The following is a 21,047-nucleotide window of genomic DNA, read 5'->3' on the forward strand; positions in this document are numbered from 1 at the left end:
GACAGTTTTCTATAGAAAACTATGCAAACAAGACACTTTTCTATAGAAAAATATGCAAACAAGACACTTTTTTATAGAAAACTGTTCAAACAAAACACTTTTCTATAGAGAACTGTCCAGACAAGACACTTTTCTATAGAAAATTGTCCAGAGAAGACATTTTTAGAAAACTGTCCAAACACGACATTTTCTATAGAAAACGGTCCAAACAAGACCCTTTTCTATAAAAAACTGTCCAAACAAGACACTTTTCTATAGAAAACTGACCAAATATAAAACTTTCTATAGACAAGACACTCTGCTATAGAAAGCTGTTTGAATACTCACTTTTCTATAGACAACTGACCAAACAAGACACTTACCTAAAGAAAATTGTCCAAACAAGACACTTTTCTATGGAAAACTGTCCAAACAAGATCTTTTTCTATACAAAATCGTCTAAACAAGACACTTTCTTATAAAAAACTGTCCAATCAAGACACTTTGTTCAGACAAGAAACTTTTCTATAGACAACTGACCAAACAAGACACTTATCTATAGAAAACTGACCAAACAAGACACTTATCTATAGAAAATTGTCCAAACAAGACACTTTTCTATAGAAAACTGTCCAAACAAGACACTTTTCTATAGAAAACTGTCCAAACGAGACACTTTTCTATAGAAAACTGTCCAAACAAGACACTTTTCTATGGAAGTTTCTATAAAAAACTATCCAAACAAGATATTTTTCTATAGAAAATTGTTCAGACGGAACATTATTAGAAAATGGTCTCGTAGTCTTGAGAAAGACTAGAATAGCGGATATATAGATAAAAATATATCAAATCAAAAAAAGCGTTAGGCGCTCTGAATAAAAAATAGGTAATTATACGATTTTCATATATAAAAAAGACAAAAAAATATATATATTTCTGTATAATTTTTAATAAAATTAAAAAACGAATGCAGAACAAAAAAATAATTAAAATCACTCAAAATTGCATTTTTTTTTTCATTTGTTTTTCGATAAACAAAAACTAGTAGAATTTTTCTTAAAGGACAAAAATTTTGTATTTACAAAATTTTTAAAATTACAAATAAATAGGAGCATAGTAGGTATTTAAAGTGTGTAAGGGTTTTGTTTAATTTTTAATTAAGTTTAAATATAATTAACAAACTAAGAACTATTTAACTTTTTTTGTTTTAATATTTTTAAATATATTTTTTTTAGAATTATATACTAAACAAATTGTTTAAAACTAATGGTAATTTGTTTAATCGACATTGTTTTGGTTCTTGTTATGTTTTCTAATTTGTTTTTTAATTTAGTTTAACTATTTACTATAATGATTTGTTTTTGTTTGTTTTTTGTTTTTGTTTTAATTAGATAATTTAGTGTATTTTTTGTTTTGCTACATAACTTCTATTATTTAGAAACTTAATGTACTTTTTTAATTACGGAAACATCACTATCACTTTCTTTAGGTTTCTTCTCACAGAATTCTATCAGATAGGCAGCAATACCTGATAAACAGATGAAAGCACCAGCAAAATAAAAAGCATTATCCCATCTGCAAACGAAAGTAAAATTATTATTAAATAATTTAATTAACAAAGAAAAGAAAAAATAATAAAAAAAATTTACCTTAACGTAGCTTCATATATAGCACCAGCTATGGGAGGACCGGCTATCATACCGACACCTTGCACTAATAGTACCAGACCATAGGCACAGGTGAAATCATCCAAGTCCACTATACTAACCAAGATACTTGGTGTAAATGAAAATGAACTGGCAAAGGTGAAACCAAATATTATACACAAAGCTAAAAGACCATTATAGCTGGATACCAGCAATGGCATTAACACTACCGAAAGGCCACAAACTGTTAAAACGATAATAAGGTATCAGACATTAATAGGGGATCTAAATTAGTATTTGTTTTAAATACTTACTTAACATACATCCTGAATAGCAAACATTTACATTCATCCATGAACGATCACCCAAATAACCCAAACCAATCATGCCAATAGTTTGAGCAATACCAATAGCCGAAATCAATTGAGCACTAGCCGAAGTATCGTAATCATGCATTTTTAGATATTCGGGTAAATACAGATATGGAATTATGAACCTGCAAAGAAACAATAGTTTTTTTTTTTTAATAAATTAAATAATGAATAAAATAATTAGTTATAACTAGGATTTGCGAGAGCAATGTAAAATCTCTTAAATTTCGTAGTACAAGTACCCAAGAAGGGGTAAAAATTCCTTTCATATTGAGCAGCTATTTAAGGAAATCGGTTTTTGTCTTGGAACTCCTTAATCACAGATTAGTCTGTACTACTTTTTTTATGAACCAATCAAATAGTCTATAGTCTAGTCTATGGTCTAGTCTACAAAGTGTGTTGTTTGGACGTTTTTATACAAAAGTGTCTTGTTTGGACAGTTTTCTATAGAAAAGTGTCCTTATTGGGCAGTTTTTTATAGAAAAGTGTCTTGTATGGACAGTTTACTATAGAAATGTGTCTTATTTGGACAGTTTTCTATAGAAAAGTTTCATGTTTGGACACATTTCTACACAAAAGTGTGTTGTTTGAACTGTTTCTTATAAAAAATGTGTTGTTTGGACAGTTTTCTATAGAAAAGTGTTTTGTTTGGACAGTTTTCTATAGAAAAGTGTCTTGTTTGGAGCGTTTTCTATAAAAAAGTGTCAAGTCTCAACAGCTTTCTAGAGGAAAGGGTCTTCTTTGGACCGTTTTCTATAGAAACGTGTCATTTATGGACAGTTTTCTATAAACACGTGTCTTGGTTGGACGATTTTCTATAGAAAAGTTTTATAAGAACAGTGTGACAGTTTCCTATAGAAAAGTGCCTTGTTTGTACAGTTTTCTATTGAAAAGTGTCTGGTTTGGACAGTTTTCTATAGAAAAGTGACTTGTTTGGATAGTTTTCTATTGAAAAGTGATTTGTTTGGACACTTTTCTATAGGAAAGTGTTTTGTTTGGACAGTTTACTATTGAAAAGCGTCTTGTTTGAATAGTTTTCTATAGAAAAGTCTTGTCTTGTTTGGACAGCTTTCTATATATACGTGTCTTGATTGGAAAATTTTCCATAGAAAAGTGTCTTTTGTGGACAGTTTTCTAAGAAAAGTTGCTTGTGTTTTCTTTGGACAGTTTTCGATGGAAAAGTGCCTTGTCAGGACAATTTTCGATGGAAAAGTATCTTGTCTGGACAGTTTATATAGAAAAGTGTTTAATCTAGTCTATAGTCTAGTCTATAATGTAGTCTATAGTCTAGTTTATAATCTAGTCTATAGTGTAGTCTATAGTCTAGTCTATATCTAGTCTATAATCTAGTCTATAATCTAGTCTATAGTCTAGTCTATAGTTAGTCTATAGTCCAGTCTATAGTCTAGTCTATAGTCTAGTCTATAGTCTAGTCTATAGTCTAGTCTATAGTCTAGTCTATAGTCTAGTCTATAGTCTAGTCTATAGTCTAGTCTATAGTCTAGTCTATAGTCTAGTCTATAGTCTAGTCTATAGTCTAGTCTATAGTCTAGTCTATAGTCTAGTCTATAGTCTAGTCTATAGTCTAGTCTATAGTCTAGTCTATAGTCTAGTCTATAGTCTAGTCTATAGTCTAGTCTATAGTCTAGTCTATAGTCTAGTCTATAGTCTAGTCTATAGTCTAGTCTATAGTCTAGTCTATAGTCTAGTCTATAGTCTAGTCTATAGTCTAGTCTATAGTCTAGTCTATAGTCTAGTCTATAGTCTAGTCTATAGTCTAGTCTATAGTCTAGTCTATAGTCTAGTCTATAGTCTAGTCTATAGTCTAGTCTATAGTCTAGTCTATAGTCTAGTCTATAGTCTAGTCTATAGTCTAGTCTATAGTCTAGTCTATAGTCTAGTCTATAGTCTAGTCTATAGTCTAGTCTATAGTCTAGTCTATAGTCTAGTCTATAGTCTAGTCTATAGTCTAGTCTATAGTCTAGTCTATAGTCTAGTCTATAGTCTAGTCTATAGTCTAGTCTATAGTCTAGTCTATAGTCTAGTCTATGTCTAGTCTATAGTCTAGTCTATAGTCTAGTCTATAGTCTAGTCTATAGTCTAGTCTATAGCCTAGTCTATAGTCTAGTCTATAGTCTAGTCTATAGTCTAGTCTATAGTCTAGTCTATAGTCTAGTCTATAGTCTAGTCTATAGTCTAGTCTATAGTCTAGTCTATAGTCTAGTCTATAGTCTAGTCTATAGTCTAGTCTATAGTCTAGTCTATAGTCTAGTCTATAGTCCTAGTCTATAAGTCTAGTCTATAATCTAGTCTATAGTCTAGTCTATAGTCTAGTCTATAGTCTAGTCTATAGTCTAGTCTATAGTCTAGTCTATAGTCTAGTCTATAGTCTAGTCTATAGTCTAGTCTATAGTCTAGTCTATAGTCTAGTCTATAGTCTAGTCTATAGTCTAGTCTATAGTCTAGTCTATAGTCTAGTCTATAGTCTAGTCTATAGTCTAGTCTATAGTCTAGTCTATAGTCTAGTCTATAGTCTAGTCTATAGTCTAGTCTATAGTCTAGTCTATAGTCTAGTCTATAGTCTAGTCTATAGTCTAGTCTATAGTCTAGTCTATAGTCTAGTCTATAGTCTAGTCTATAGTCTAGTCTATAGTCTAGTCTATAGTCTAGTCTATAGCCTAGTCTATTCAGTCTATAGTCTATAGTCTAGTCTATAGTCTAGTCTATAGTCTAGTCTATAGTCTAGTCTATAGTCTAGTCTATAGTCTAGTCTATAGTCTAGTCTATAGTCTAGTCTATAGTCTAGTGTATAGTCTAGTCTATAGTTTAGTCTGTAGTCTAGTCTGTAGTCTTGTCTATAGTCTAGTCTATAGTCTAATACTAGACTGTATTCTAGTCTATAGTCTAGACTATAGTCTAGTCTATAGTTCAGTCTACATAGTATTTTCCATACTACACTATAGAGTAGTCTAGTCTACATTTCTTCATAACTAAAGATCTAAAAATTAGGTTAAAAGGTCACCCATATAAGTGTTGCGTTATTGGCATTAAACCAATAACGAGTTATTTTGGCGTCTTAAATATCAAAGAATTAAAATTAATGGCGAAAATAAAAACATTGAAAATGTTTGCCTTAAAAGCGTAACGCAAAAGCGATATTTAAAGTTTGTTTAATTTTTGTATCTTCAATTTTGAAAATCTGCCAAATAAAGACTAGACGAGACAAAAAATAAGCTTATTTTTATTTGTAAGAATGATGACAAGTTAAGAACACTTGAAAATATTTCTTTAAATCCTTTTCAAGATAATACTATTATTTAGGGTAAATTTAAGTTAAGTTCTTAGAAAAAAGTAAAGTATTTGTTATGTATTTTTTTTTTACTCACCATATAAATAAGAATAATGTTGATAAATTAAATAAAGTAAATTTAACATCCTTAAATAAGGAGAAATCAAAAACAGATTTCATTGTATCGATGAGATTGTCATACCAAGTCTGTAATGAAAATATATAAAAAAACAACAAATTAATTAAAATTAAAATTTATAAGAGTAAATATGATTTATAAGAGATTCTATTTGTTTAATTTTAAAGAAAAATTTATATTTCTCTGGTTAAAGTTCATAATTTTAATCAAAAATAAATCGCATCGCATCGTTTCATCGTAACACACGCTTTAAGTATAGAAAAGTAACATCTAAGTATGTTTGTATGTCTGTATGTATCGCTCTACAAAGCCTTTCCATATACATGTATAAGAATTTTGCTCATAGCAACTAATTTTATTACAGACTAGCTATACCCAGTGTGCTTCGCTACCCTCATCGTAATGGAATAAAATAAATATTATTGTAAATGTATATATATCTGCAATATCAAAAAGTCCCCTATTTATATTTATGTTTATATATACAATATTTTAGAAAACTCAAAAAGTACCAATGAAGTACAAAAAGGTAACAAAAGACCTCTTTTATTTAATTTCATGTTCCTAAGTTCAATATTATAGAAAATTAAAAAAGTACCAGTTGAAGAACGAAAAATTACCAAAGGGTCCCCTTTTATAGATTCTCATTAACTCTGGGCTCCACATGGTTAATTTCATGTTATAAAAAACACAAAAAGTACCTTTTGAAGAACGAAAAATTACCAAAAAGTCCTCTTTTATATGTTCTCACTTACTCCGGGCTTTACGTACTTAATTTCATGTTTCTAGGTTCAATATTATAGAAAATTCAAAAAGTACCTTTTGAAGAACGAAAAAGTGCCGAAAAGTCCCCTTTTATAGGTTATCACTTAATCTTGGCTGTACTTGCTTAATTTCATGTTTCTAGGTTCAATATTATAGAAAATTCAAAAAGTACCTTTTGAAGAACGAAAAAGTACCAAAAAGTCCCCTCTTGTAGATTCTCATTTACTCCAGGCTCTATATGCTTAATTTCATGCTTCTAGGATCAATATTATAGAAAATTCAAAAAGTACCTTTTGAAGAACGAAAAAGTACCAAAAAGTCCCCTTTTATAGATTCTCATTTACTCCAGGCTCTACATGCTTAATTTCATGCTTCTAGGATCAATATTATAGAAAATTCAAAAAGTACTTTTTGAAGAACGAAAAAGTACCAAAAAGTCCCCTTTTATAGGTCCTCACTTAATTCGGGCTCTACATGTTTAATTTCATGTTTCTAGGTTCAATATTTTAGAAAATTCAAAAAGTACCTTTTGAAGAACAAAAAAGTACCAAAAAGTCCCCTTTTATAGTTTCTCACTTAATCCAGGCTCTACATGCATACTTTCATGTTTCTATTTTCAATATTATAGAAAATTCATAAAGTACCTTTTGAAGAACGAAAAAGTACCAAAAAGTCCCCTTTTATAGATTCTCATTTACTACGGACTCTAAATGCTTATTTTCATGTTTCTAGGTTCAATTTAATAGAAAACTCAAAAAGTACCAGTCGAAGGACGAAAAAGTACCAAAAAGTCCCCTTTTATAGATTCTCATTTACTCCAGGCTCTAGATGCTTAATTTCATGCTTCTAGGATCAATATTATAGAAAATTCAAAAATACCAGTCGAAAGACGAAAAAGTACCAAAAAGTCCCCTTTTATAGATTCTCATTTACTAAGGGCTCTACATGCTTAATTTCATGTTTCTAGGTTAAATTTTATAGAAAACTCAAAAAGTACCAGTCGAAAGACGAAAAAGTACCAAATAGTCCCCTTTTATAGATTCTCATTTAATAAGGGCTCTACATGCTTAATTTTATGTTTCTAGGTTAAATTTTATAGAAAACTCAAAAAGTACCAGTCGAAGGACGAAAAAGTACCAAAAAGTCCCCTTTTATAGATTCTCATTAACTAAGGCCTCCGCATGCTTAATTTCATGTTTCTAGGTTAAATTTTATAGAAAACTCAAAAAGTACCAGTCGAAGGACGAAAAAGTACCAAAAAGTCCCCTTTTATAGATTCTCATTTACTCCGGGCTCTACATGCTTAATTTCATGTTTCTAAGTTAAATGTTATAGAAAACTCAAAAAGTACCAGTCGAAAGACGAAAAAGTACCAAAAAGTCCCCTTTTATAGATTCTCATTTACTAAGGGCTCTACATGCTTAATTTCATGTTTCTAGGTTAAATTTTATAGAAAACTCAAAAAGTACCAGTCGAAGGACGAAAAAGTACCAAAAAGTCCCCTTTTATAGATTCTCATTTACTAATGGCTCTACATGCTTAATTTCATGTTTCTAGGTTAAATTTTATAGAAAACTCAAAAAGTACCAGTCGAAGGACAAAAAAGTACCAAAAAGTCCCCTATTATAGATTCTCATTTACTCTGGGCTCTACATGCTTAATTTCATGTTTCTAGGTTAAATTTTATAGAAAACTCAAAAAGTACCAGTCGAAGGACGAAAAAGTACCAAAAAGTCCCTATTATAGATTCTCATTTACTCTTGGCTCTACATGCTTAAATTCATGTTTCTAGGTTAAATTTTATAGAAAACTCAAAAAGTACCAGTCGAAAGACGAAAAAGTTCCAAAAAGTCCCCTTTTATAGATTCTCATTTACTCCGGGCTCTACATGCTTAATTTCATGTTTCTAGGTTAAATTTTATAGAAAACTCAAAAAGTATCAGTCGAAAGACGAAAAAGTACCCAAAAAGTCCCCTTTTATAGATTCTCATTTACTAAGGTTAAATTTTATAGAGAGGTTAAATTTTATAGAAAACTCAAAAAGTACCAGTCGAAGGACGAAAAAGTACCAAAAAGTCCCCTTTTATAGATTCTCATTTACTAAGGGCTCTACATGCTTAATTTCATGTTTCTAGGTTAAATTTTATAGAAAACTCAAAAAGTACCAGTCGAAAGACGAAAAAGTACCAAATAGTACCCTTTTATAGATTCTCATTTACTAAGGGCTCTACATGCTTAATTTTATGTTTCTAGGTTAAATTTTATAGAAAACTCAAAAAGTACCAGTCGAAGGACGGAAAAGTACCAAAAAGTCCCCTTTTATAGATTCTCATTAACTAAGGCCTCCGCATGCTTAATTTCATGTTTCTAGGTTAAATTTTATAAAAAACTCAAAAAGTACCAGTCGAAGGACGAAAAAGTACCAAAAAGTCCCCTTTTATAGATTCTCATTTACTCCGGTCTCTACATGTTTAATTTCATGTTTCTAGGTTCAATATTATAGAAAATTCAAAAAGTACCTTTTGAAGAACGAAAAAGTACCAAAAAGTCCCATTTTATAGATTCTCATTTACTCCGAGCTCTACATGCTTAATTTCATGTTTCTAGGTTTAATTTTAAAGAAAACTCAAAAAAGTACCTGTGTAGAACGAAAAAGTAGCGAAAAGTCCCTTTATTATTAATTTCATGTTTCTATTTCAATATCATAGAAAACTCAAAAAGGACCAGTTGGAGAATGAAAAGTACCAAAAAATATCACTTGATACCGGGGTTCCAAATAACACCCCATTAGGATATTTAGTGTTTCTAAATTTAAAAATTTTATCTAAATTGGATCATTGTGGTTGAATAAAATCAAATTTCCCGTTTTTACCCCTTTTGGTACTTTTTTCCTCCCCATTAACGAAATAAAAATTCTATTCCAAAAAGTTGCAACATCGTAGTGGGAGCCCGTTATTATGTATTCATATGTATAATTTAATAAACCAAAAACAATGTTTTATGAAAAAAGTACCAAAAATAGGTACAATTTTAACCCCTTAAACGTCCGAATATCCAAAAAGTACTAAATTCATATTTTTATTTTTTCGTTAAGTTATGAAGGAGTTAAAAATATTTTTTGAATGTGCACTGGTTTAAAAGATACATGGGGTGCGAAAAAAGTACCAAAATACAGTTTTTACCCGTTTATTCCCTAAAGGGGCCGAATTTTAAAAAAGTACCAGACACCTGTCCGTTTATTTTTTAAATGAACGGCGATAAGCTTTAATCTGTTTTTGTATCTTTTCTAGTTTAGGAGATATAAGGTTACCGAATTTACCCGTTTTTACCCTTTTTTACCCCCTAAACATTCGAATTTCCAAAAATCCCGTCTTAGTGGATCTATTTGGCGGGAGGCCAACCTCCTGTCCAAATTTCAGCTCTTTAGCTTCAACCGTTTAGGCTGTGCGATGATGAATCAGTCAGTGAATCAGTCAGTCAGTCAGTCAGTCAGTAACGTTAGAATTTTATATATATAGATAATCTTCGTTGGTTGTGTTTGATATTGTAGTAATCATACTCATACTTATTTAGTCTGAACATTACTTACGTATAGTGAAATCTTCTTTGTCTTTATTATCTCAAAAAAAATAATTCGATTTAGGCCTAAATCTATTTAGTCGTTGTAAGTTAATTTGATTAGAGAATATTTACTAAAATTCTATATGAATAAGAATTAATAAAGATTGTAGAACAGTGAAAAGATTGTAGAACAGTGAAACAATGGTCTGTTGATTTAACATGATTCTATTAAGTTGTGTGATTAAGATTTAAGATAAAGAGAATTGAAATTTAAAGAAGAAAGATCTTTAATAAAAAATCACTTGGAAAAGCTTGAATTGTAGTGATTTTAGTTCTTTAGATGATTTATTTAGACTATAGACTAGACTATAGACTAGACTATAGACTAGACTATAGACTAGACTATAGACTAGACTATAGACTAGACTATAGACTAGACTATAGACTAGACTATAGACTAGACTATAGACTAGACTATAGACTAGACTATAGACTAGACTATACTAGACTAGACTAGACTATAGACTAGACTATAGACTAGACTATAGACTAGACTATAGACTAGACTATAGACTAGACTATAGACTAGACTATAGACTAGACTATAGACTAGACTATAGACTAGACTATAGACTAGACTATAGACTAGACTATAGACTAGACTAGACTAGACTAGACTAGACTATAGACTAGACTATAGACTAGACTATAGACTAGACTATAGACTAGACTATAGACTAGACTATAGACTAGACTATAGACTAGACTATAGACTAGACTATAGACTAGACTATAGACTAGACTATAGACTAGACTATAGACTAGACTATAGACTAGACTATAGACTAGACTATAGACTAGACTATAGACTAGACTATAGACTAGACTATAGACTAGACTATAGACTAGACTATAGACTAGACTATAGACTAGACTATAGACTAGACTAGACTAGACTATAGACTAGACTATAGATTAGACTATAGACTAGACTATAGACTAGACTATAGACTAGACTATAGACTAGACTATAGACTAGACTATAGACTAGACTATAGACTAGACTATAGACTAGACTACAGACTAGACTATAGACTAGACTATAGACTAGACTATAGACTAGACTATAGACTAGACTATAGACTAGACTATAGACTAGACTATAGACTAGACTATAGACTAGACTATAGACTAGACTATAGATTAGACTATAGACTAGACTATAGACTAGACTATAGACTAGACTATAGACTAGACTATAGACTAGACTATAGACTAGACTATAGACTAGACTATAGACTAGACTATAGACTAGACTATAGACTAGACTATAGACTAGACTATAGACTAGATTATAGACTAGACTATAGACTAGACTATAGACTAGACTATAGACTAGACTATAGTCTACATTGACGTTTAAAAAACAGTAATCGCACTGTCTCTGATGCCCTTAGGTTCTTGGTCTCTATCAAACTGATTTTTACGTCATCGATACGACCACATGAAACATCCGATAAATAAATCTTTAGACGTTTACAATTAACATATACCTAGACAGTCTAGCGTCAGTCGATAAGGCTTTAATTGTAATGTATTCTTAGACATGTATACTCTGTGTCCCAAATTTGTCGAAACTCTGTCAGTTATGAGGTCATTCAAGGGAAAAATGTGCTATTTAGATATCGTTCCTGGACGAATATATTAAGTGGACGGTCTACCATTATCTTTTGCAGAACATTTAAAGTATTTTGAGCCTTGATAGACTTCTAACACATTTCAACACAAAAACGCTCTTTCAGTATCTAGACTGTCTTTAGGATGATGCACTCTGGGACATTTTAACTTGGCAAACCGCCCTCACTTTGGAGTTATATTGAAATCCAGGGTTATAGAGGTGGTATAAGTGCCCTTAGTCCGGCGGTACTATAAATTGGTTGAAACATTTGACTTGTGGTCTGACCAGAAATTTTCGGACTTTATTTTATCGCGGTTATTGGAGAAGTTGCTTCGGGATGTCGGAGGTGGGAATCCAAATCGTGGAAAGAGAATGTTGATTCAAAAATAGATACATACATAAAAAATAATTTCGGAATAAGTACGGTACTGTTGCTGAGACTGCAGGATCCCTCAGAGAAATCACTGTGGAACTAAATGTTGAGAATAAGTTGATATGAAATAAAATGTAGAATCAGGGATGTGCGGACCTCACCCTAGCCGCAAACCCAAGTTAATGCGTCGAATGGAAGCGTTTCGTTATGGGTTCAATGGTGCTGGATGTACGGATGTGTTATCTATAAAGCTATGTTCATTTTCTGGGGTTTACTCTGTTCATGCGAGACCTTTTTGTGTCCTTTGTGTGTAAAGAACGATGTCTTGGCTAAATAATGGAAATCGTATTTCCATTAAGAGTGATGTCGGCAATAAAAATGTTTCTGAAACGAAAACCTACTACTGGTAGCCTACTTCCCAGATAGGTACCTAACTATGAAAAAATGTTTGGTAAAAAAATGTAACGCTAAAAGTTCTGACAATGGCGCATATTTGGGCAGTAACAGTGTCATCTTTTTGTACTGAGGATGCTTAGTACTTCCTATATTCAGACAGCGAAACTGTGTATTCCGGAATGGAAAGCACCAAAGGTAAAAGTTTCGTCGTTCGTTTCTTGTATTTTTGATATACTCGCGAGTCATGTGTCGTCTTCATCCTGCAATCCTGAGCAAAATACTAGTACGGAGGTGGGTATCATGTTATCCGTGGCGGACAATGCGTCACTGGCAAAAACATAGATGAAAGAGATCGATGTACTCGGGAAAAACTCTAAGCTACCTGAGTCTCCTTTAAATATAGGTGTGAATTCCGACTTTGATTCCTCAAATGATAATAACAAACCATCATAGCGAATCTCACAAAGGAAGAAATAGAGCAAATGGTGAAGGAGGTGAAACTACCTAATACCGGAGCTTAGAGGAGGAAGTTGAAGGAAATGATTCAGGAAATCATACTGAGTCAATCCCAAGATACTCCAATGAAACAAATCGGATTCTCTCTCAATATCTGAAAATGAAAGAAAACCATAAGTCCTCTTGTAATAATGAAACGGTGGGTAGAACCAAAAAGATCTTATGGCGTGGCCCTAACGAGAGCAGACGAGAAGCCTTCTCAAGCCTGAGGTTAGTAAGATGTTACGTATTCTGAGTGGACACACATGATTACGGCCACAGCTGTAGTAAATTGGGCATGCGGATTCAGAGCGAAATTAGATCCAAATATCTTGGGAGTGATACTATTTCGGACATATAAATTCCCTCATGGACACTGATGGGAAAATTCTTAGGAATTACGTCTAGGAAACTGAGTTTCTGAACATCGGTTTTTGTTTTTACCAACAAAATTTTTTTATGAAAAGGAGCGCAACAGGACCGATCGTGGCTTAGGTGAATTTCTTCGGATTTTATGTTGATAGATCCCACAATCGTTTTGCAAGTCGAGGTAGAATGTGTCAAGAAAACTACATGACTAAAAGCTGGGATTAATTTAAAGAATTTATAATTTTAATTATACATTGATCGAAGACTGACTAAGCTGTAGAATCTCTCAACCAAGTCCGAAATTATTGAAAAGTTGATCAAGCCGATGCCAATGGCTTACACTAAGGCCCTTTTATGGCAGCCATACTTATCCAGTAGATAAGCTCAAGTTGAAACCATTTGAACCAAAGCGATCTTCGGGGGTAACCCACTAAAAGATTCCATCTTCTATGAGGGAGACAACCAAAGAAGCAAATGCCTCCAATCAACCATAACTGCCATCTGGCATTTTCAGTTTCGATATATCCATTGAGTATTATTACAACTATTACCTTAACAACGATATTAAGCTTCCAGACAATTGAGAAATCGTGAACTTTTCAAAAGACTAGATCATATAGAACCTTTTAGTAAAGACACAGAGTGTCAAAGCAATTTTCTTGGGAATCTTTCCAAAATAGTGTAAATCGAACCAAATGAAAGCGACAGATCATCTGCCATGAAGAAAACAACTAAAGAGGAAAAAACTAGTACTCAATCGTGCTCATACTGTCATCGTACTAAATACTTCACAAGGATCTTAAGCATTCAGAAAAATTTCGGTCTCTTTTCTCTGCCCAGAATTATAATGACTAGATTCTTCACAAGGATCTTAAGTATTCAGCAAATTTTCGTGAATCAAGCTAATATATCTTTAACTAATTTCGATTTCAAATATATAAAAATTAAATGGATTTCATACATAACAATTAATCATACTCACATCTTCATCTTCCTTAGCAATTGTCGTCATTGAATTCCTATAGATATTAGGACACGATGAAGCTCTCAAACGATAACGATGTGTACTCAACATAGCACCACGATAATGCATAGAATTACGATGTATTCTCATATCCTTAAGGAAATTTGAATTGCGTATCGATATGTTGCGCCTTAGATTTGAACGATAACTGGGCTTTTTCGATTTCGAAAGTCTTCTCATGCCTGTTATGCTATCGATACGGGTTCTCTTTATAGGCGCCTTTGTCTGTTGACCCGTTAAGGGTTCATCTTCGGGTATCGTTATGACAGCCGGACCACCATTTCTACTCGCACTAGTACTGTTGACAATTTCATTGTGTTTCTTAAGATTGGATTCTATTAAAGCTAAACCATTATCCTTAATGGCGGTAAAATACGAGTGAACTACGGGATTGAGAACATCAACGGAATTGTGACGATGACCATTGGGCCTTAAGTCCTTTTTGGCCGCAAAAAATATGTTCTCGTTGAGCGAGTAACGTGAGTTGGCACAATTGTCTGTATGATTATTGTGTTCGCGGGTATATTTTTGTGTTAAATAACCCTCATCGGTGGAGGAGCGCAGTGAGATAAGGGAGGTATTCAAGGGCGTACGATTGCCCGATGAACGTTTCTCAGAAGGCGATAAAGTCTCTATGGAGGCTAAAAAGTTTTTCTTGGCTGTTTCGGCCACCTCGCTGGGTATGCCACCCATCATGGTGTCATCGGGTGAACCGATAATGGCAGCTGTTGCATACGGATTACCGGCCGAGGACATTGATAGTAAGTTTTCTCTTGAGGGTGCTTCAACACCTTCTTTCAGTCTTAAAGATCTTCTACTCGTACTCTTAACTTCGTAAAGTTCCTCTAATTCTTGAGAACTCAAAAATGTCGGCAGAAACAGTTCACTGCGATATCTTTTCATGTGGGTTTCATTAAGATCTTCTATTTGCTGGTTAGCTTCGGTATTGTTTTTCGTTACCAAAGTATCCAACACATATTCCTTAGTGGCTCCCGTATCCAACAGTTTCTTGATTTCCTCCAAGCATACACTCGAATTCGAAAATGTAGTAACACTTTGTGATCTACTTTCCAAACGATTTTCTTCAATCAACCAATCGGGATCACGCATTAAAGCACCACAAACACAGGCATTTAGCATGGTACCGGCCAAGATTAAAGTAGCACCTCTCCAGCCATACGTATCGATCAGCCATTGTGTTAGGGGGGCATATAAAAAGGTACCTATACCTGTTCCAGAAGCACCTATGCCGGTGGCAAAAGTTCTTTTCTTGTCAAACCAAAAAGCTATGGATACAACGGCAGTGACATAGCCTATACCCAGGCCCAAACCCGAAATTATGCCAAAGGTAACCATTAACATTTCCACGGAATTAACCACCGAGGATAAGCCAAAGCCAATGGCTGATACTACACCACCTATTATGGTCATTTTGCGGCAGCCATACTTATCCACCAGATTCGACCAAATAGGACCCATTAGTAAAGGCACTGAGAAAAATAGTGATGAAATCCAAGCGGTCTTCGAAGGGCTCTCACCAAAATAGTCCAGCAATTCGGTGTTAATCAGACCAAATGAAAATGACAGACCATCTGCTATGAGGGAGACAACCAAAGAGGCAAATACTACTACCCAACCATAACCGCCATCCGGCATTTCCGGTTTCTTTTTCTCCGTTGAGCCCGAGTCTATTGAGTCGCCCGAATCATTCGATATCAAACGTGTTCTCTTCTTTGCATTGCCATTACCATTGCCGGTGCCATTGGCTAGCGAAGTCATGGCTGTATTGTCGGCTGCATTTATGGTGATAATGCTGTTCTTAAGCATGCGTGCGTTCTCTTCATGCTCTTGCAAATCTTCGGAAGATAGATTACAAAATGTTACTTCCGGAAACAGATCATGTTTGATGGATTTATTAAGGGGTGTGGTTTTAACCGAAGCCACGACCGCTGGCGAAAGTTCTGTTTTACTATCGCTGAGCGGCGTGGTGAGGGGTTGATAAATGCTGCCATTTTGTTTTTGACTACTAATACTAGTATTGTTATTTGATTTAGAAATCATTTTTGAATTAATTGCAGTTTAAACGGCTTTGGACGTGATAGGGAGGGGGCGTTATAAAAGGTGGGTTCTTTTTTTTTTTTTTGCAAAAACGAGGTTTGTTTTCCAAAGGGAGTTGTTTTTTTTTTTTAATATAAATTTTATTTAATTTATTGATTTTGGTTTTCTATTTAGTTATATTTTTTCTAATTGAACACAATATTTTTCAGCAAAGATTTGTATAAGTTTTGTTGTTTATTGTACTAGATTCCTTTTTTGCTTTTCTCGTTTTAGAATCCTGATTTGTAGAATAATTTCCTTACGACTTGAGTCGTTTTCTTCACTTTGTTTTTAAGTCTTTAGACTCTTATCTCTTTTTCTTTCTCTTTAATAAAATTCCCTATATTTTTCTTTTCTCTTTTTAGAGTCTTTTAAAGACGTTCGGATATTTTTTTAGAATTTAAAAAAAATTGAGCATAGTTTTTTGTATAAAGGGTGTTTAAGGGAGAAATTTAGAGACTGGTCCTTCTTGTCCTTCTTTCCCGGCTTTCTTTAATAGCCTTGAACAAATTTAGACTTAACTGACAAAGTCGCTGTCTGTATTTGTCTAACGTTGATGATGACGATGATCTTTACAGGATGCTTTCATGTAAACCAAGTGTAGATTTCAACTCGAATATTTTCAACTGTTGATGGCTTTTGTAGAAACTGTGTGGAAGAGAGAGAGAGAGAGAGAGAAATGAAATATATGATTAATATTATATATTATAATATAAGGACCTATTGTAATAACTAAAATCGTTGAGTTTTAATAGTGAAATTTTAGTCATCATTTCATCTATTTTTGATAACTAACTAGTTTTGTAACTGATTACTCCTGCAGCGGTAAGAATATAGATGGCTAATTAGTCAAGACTAAATACTGCTCTGCAATAAAGTCTCTGGACTAATCTATAGTCAAGATTATGGACTGATGAATTGTAAAAACTATAGACTGATCTATAGTCAAGACTAAAAACTGATGTGTTCAAGACCATAGACTGATATATAGTTAAGACTATTGATTGATCAATAGTCAAGACTAAAAACTGATGTGTTCAAGACCATAGACTGATATATAGTTAAGACTATTGATTGATCAATAGTCAAGACTATAACGTAATCTATTGTTCAGACTTTAGCCTAATCTACTATAGGCTGATCTACAGTCAAGACTGCAGACTGATCTATAGTCACGACTATAGACTGATCTATAGTCAAGACTATAGACTGATCTATAGTCAAGACTATAGACAGATCTATAGTCACGACTATAGACTGATCTATAGTCAAGACTATAGACTGATAGTCCAGACTATAGACTGATCTATAGTCAGGACTATAGACTGATCTATAGTCGAGACTATAGACTGATCTATAGTTAAGATAATAGACTGATCTATGGTCAAGACTATAGACAGAACTACTGTCAACACTATAGACTGATCTATAGTCAAGATTATAGACTGAAATATAGTCAAGACTATAGACTGAACTATAGTCAAGACTATAAACTGATCTATAGTCTAGACTAAAGACTGATCTATAGTCAAGATCTATAGTTCAAACTATAGACTGATGTATAGTTCAAACTATAGACTGATCTGTAGTCAAAATTATAGTCAAAACTACTATAGACCGATCTATAGTAAATATTATAGACTGAACTGTAGTCAACACTATAGACTGATCTATAGTCAAGATTATAGACTGAACTATAGTCAAGACTATAGACTGAACTATAGTCAAGACTATAAACTGATCTATAGTTAAGACTGTAGATTCAGCTTTAATCATTGATTATTAATCAAAAGACTATAGACTAATCTATAGTCAATACTATAGACTGAACTATAGTCAAGACTATAGACTGAACTACATTCAACACTATAGACTGAACTACATTCAACACTATAGGCTGATCTATATTCAAGACTATAGACTGGTCAATAGTCAAGACTATAGACTGATCTATATTCAGGACTATAGACCGATAGACTGATCTATAGTTCAAACTATAGTCAAAACTGCTATAGACTGATCTATAGTAAACATTATAGACTGAACTGTAGTCAAGACTATAGACTGATCTATAGTCAAGACTATAGACTGAACTATAGTCAAGACTATAGACTGAACTATAGTCAAGAGTATAAACTGATTTAAGTTAAGACTGTAGATTAATCTATTAATCAATAGACTATAGACTAATCTATAGTCAATACTATAGACTAAACTATAGTCAAGACTGTGGACTGATCCATAGTTCAAACTATAGACTGATCTATAGTCAAGACTATAGACTGATCTATAGTCAAGACTATAGACTGATTTATAGTCAAGACTACAGACTGATCTATAGTTAAGATTATAGACTGATCTATTGTCAAGACTATAGAATGAACTATAGTCAAGACTATAGACAGATCTATACCTAAGACTTAAACTGATATATAGTTAAGATTATAGACTGATCTACGGTTAAGAGTATAGACTGACTTGTAGTTAAGATCATAGTCTATAGTCAAGACTATAAACTGATCTATAGTCAATACCAAAGACTGATCTATAGGTAAGACTATAGATTGATCCATAGTCTGTATTCAAGACTATAAACCAATCTATAGTCAAGACTATAGACTTATTCATAGTCAAAACCATAGACTGATCTTTAGTCAAGACTATAGAATGATTTATAGTCAAGACTACAAACCTGGCTAATCAAGAATAGAAATAGGTTCCTAACAAAAAAAAAATGTTAAAACAAATGCAAAATATTTGCAAATTCATTATGTGATGCAACATTTTGCAAAAAATAGCAACATTGTAGAACCTTTTCTTGACGTATTTACAAACAAAATATTATAAATAATTTATTTATAAATAAAGAAAAATACATAATACATACATACGTTCATTATAGAAGACACTGCTAATATAAATTTAACATTTAAAATATTATTAATGGAAAAATACACTTAAGAAGGAAAAATTTTGGCAAGAGTAATAAATAAACGAACCAAACCGACAATATTTAATTATTCCATAACAAACGTTGAGATTTTACATACAAAATTTGCATAATAATGTAATGTGTATGTTTATAACAGCTCTTTGGATAATAATTATTTACTATATTTAAATTATTTTTTTTTATAAATAAATGTTGTCACTATAATTGGTACAAAACACAATTGATTTTTACGGTCTTATAAATCCAACTAAACATTTCAATTTCAACTGTTTTAGATGCGTCATTTTTTTTGCATAATTTTTTTGTTTCAGTTTTTTTTCAATTTTTTTTATTTTTGTTTAATATTTTATTGTTTGTTTGCAAACAATAAATACAAAAAACACAATGTTTTTAGCATGTTTTTTGTTGTTACTTTTTATTCTGTTTAATTTTTGTTTTTTTCGTATTTTAAACTAAAAACGCGTAAACGTTAAAAATCAAAACAAAACGAAGAAAAAATACTATAGACAGACAGACAACGAGAGTGTGTCAACAAACGTTCTTTGTTGGAATAGAAATTGGCAACTGTTAGTAAAATACTACTATCTAGGGCTGGTGGCGCTTCTAGAGAGGGCCAGACCAAATAACTGTTTGTTTTTGCAGAATTTAATTTAATTTTAAAACTAACAACAATTTTCGTAACACACTTTTAAATAATAATAATAAAACACATTTTATCGTTTGTTGTTTTTGTTGTTAAATAATAATTTTTCAAAATTTATTTCCTTCAACTTGACCTCATGAAAATAGATTGTGCAGAAAGAAATTTAGTAAAGGAAATATTGTAAAAGAAAAACGCAAAGAGAAATGAAAAAAAAACAACAAAATACACAAAAAAACATTAAAAACAAATTAAGAAAATCATTATTAAAAGAAAATTATAGTTGAAAAGGTCTCTACTATTTGGCAGACACATTAAAAGAGGGATAGAGAGAGTAAGAGTGATCAAAGAGATATGAACAAGTAAGCAGAGTTGCCTTACTTTTAGTGGTATGTAGAAAATAAGGTTAAAAATATATTGAACTCTTTATCTGATAAAAATTTGCGTAAAATAGTTTTGTAAAAAAGTTTTTTATACCCTCCACCACCATCAGTGGTGATAGAGGGTATATATAACTTTGTCATTCCGTGTGTAACACCAAGAAATATTCATCTGAGACCCAACAAAGTATATATATTCTTGGACCTTATGAAATTCTGAGTCGATTTAGCTATGTCCGTCTGTCCGTCTGTCCGTCCGTCCGTCTGTCTGTCTGTCTGTATAAAACATTCTCACGTTAACACGAAGCAATAAAAATTAACGAAATTCACCCAAAATATTTGTTATTGTCCTAGGCAGTTTGGTATTGAAAATGAGCAAAATCGGTTTACACCATGAAAAGTTATGAATCAAAATTTGAAACAACCTCGAAAAAAATAAGCATTTTTTACACATTCTGATGTAATTTTCTCGAAAATTATGAAAGATAATTCCATGAAAATCGGCATACATTCGTTTCTACACAAGATCTTGATTCCTGCTGAAAATTGCCAGAATCGGTCCACAATTTCATATACCTCCCATACAAAAGTACATATTCCCGGAAAATGGGATTTTTGTTAATAACTTCCGTCACAATGTCGAAATCTTTACAAAATTTTACAAATTAAAATCTTATATCAATTTCATTCAGAGAAAAAATTTTCTGGATCGATCCATAATTGGACATAGCTCCCATACAAGGTCCCCTCCCGAAAATAACTTAAACGCAAATAATTCATTTCTAAATCAAGTTGTCTATATAAAATTTGGTACAAGTATTGCCCTCACATACAGAAGTATTACTGTAAAATTTTTTTCCTATCGGTCCATTCTTGGTCATAGCTCCCATGC

The 21,047-nt window shown here is 32.4% G+C and overlaps 1 protein-coding gene across 2 annotated transcripts; it reads right to left on the reverse strand.

Moving 5' to 3' along the window:
- Positions 1 to 1,294: 1,294 nt before the first annotated feature.
- LOC119606054 lies at positions 1,295 to 19,894 on the reverse strand. 2 transcript variants are annotated; one of them, XM_037959428.1, is made up of 6 exons: positions 19,074 to 19,894; positions 14,044 to 16,830; positions 5,383 to 5,492; positions 1,940 to 2,121; positions 1,629 to 1,869; positions 1,295 to 1,554 (listed from the first exon to the last, which is right to left on the reverse strand). In XM_037959428.1, exons 2-6 carry the CDS (start codon positions 16,144 to 16,146, stop codon positions 1,422 to 1,424), a joined length of 2,769 nt encoding a protein of 922 aa, XP_037815356.1. In that variant the 5' UTR covers positions 16,147 to 16,830; positions 19,074 to 19,894; the 3' UTR covers positions 1,295 to 1,421. The 2 variants fall into 2 exon arrangements, with proteins under 2 accessions (XP_037815356.1, XP_037815355.1); XM_037959427.1 differs by having other exon boundaries at positions 19,070 to 19,894.
- Between the last annotated feature and the right edge of the window lie 1,153 nt (positions 19,895 to 21,047).

The sequence above is a fragment of the Lucilia sericata genome, unplaced genomic scaffold, assembly GCF_015586225.1.
Source record: "Lucilia sericata isolate MDLA Ls3-8-SP2 unplaced genomic scaffold, ASM1558622v1 Contig000550F_arrow, whole genome shotgun sequence".
NCBI lineage: Eukaryota > Metazoa > Arthropoda > Insecta > Diptera > Calliphoridae > Lucilia > Lucilia sericata.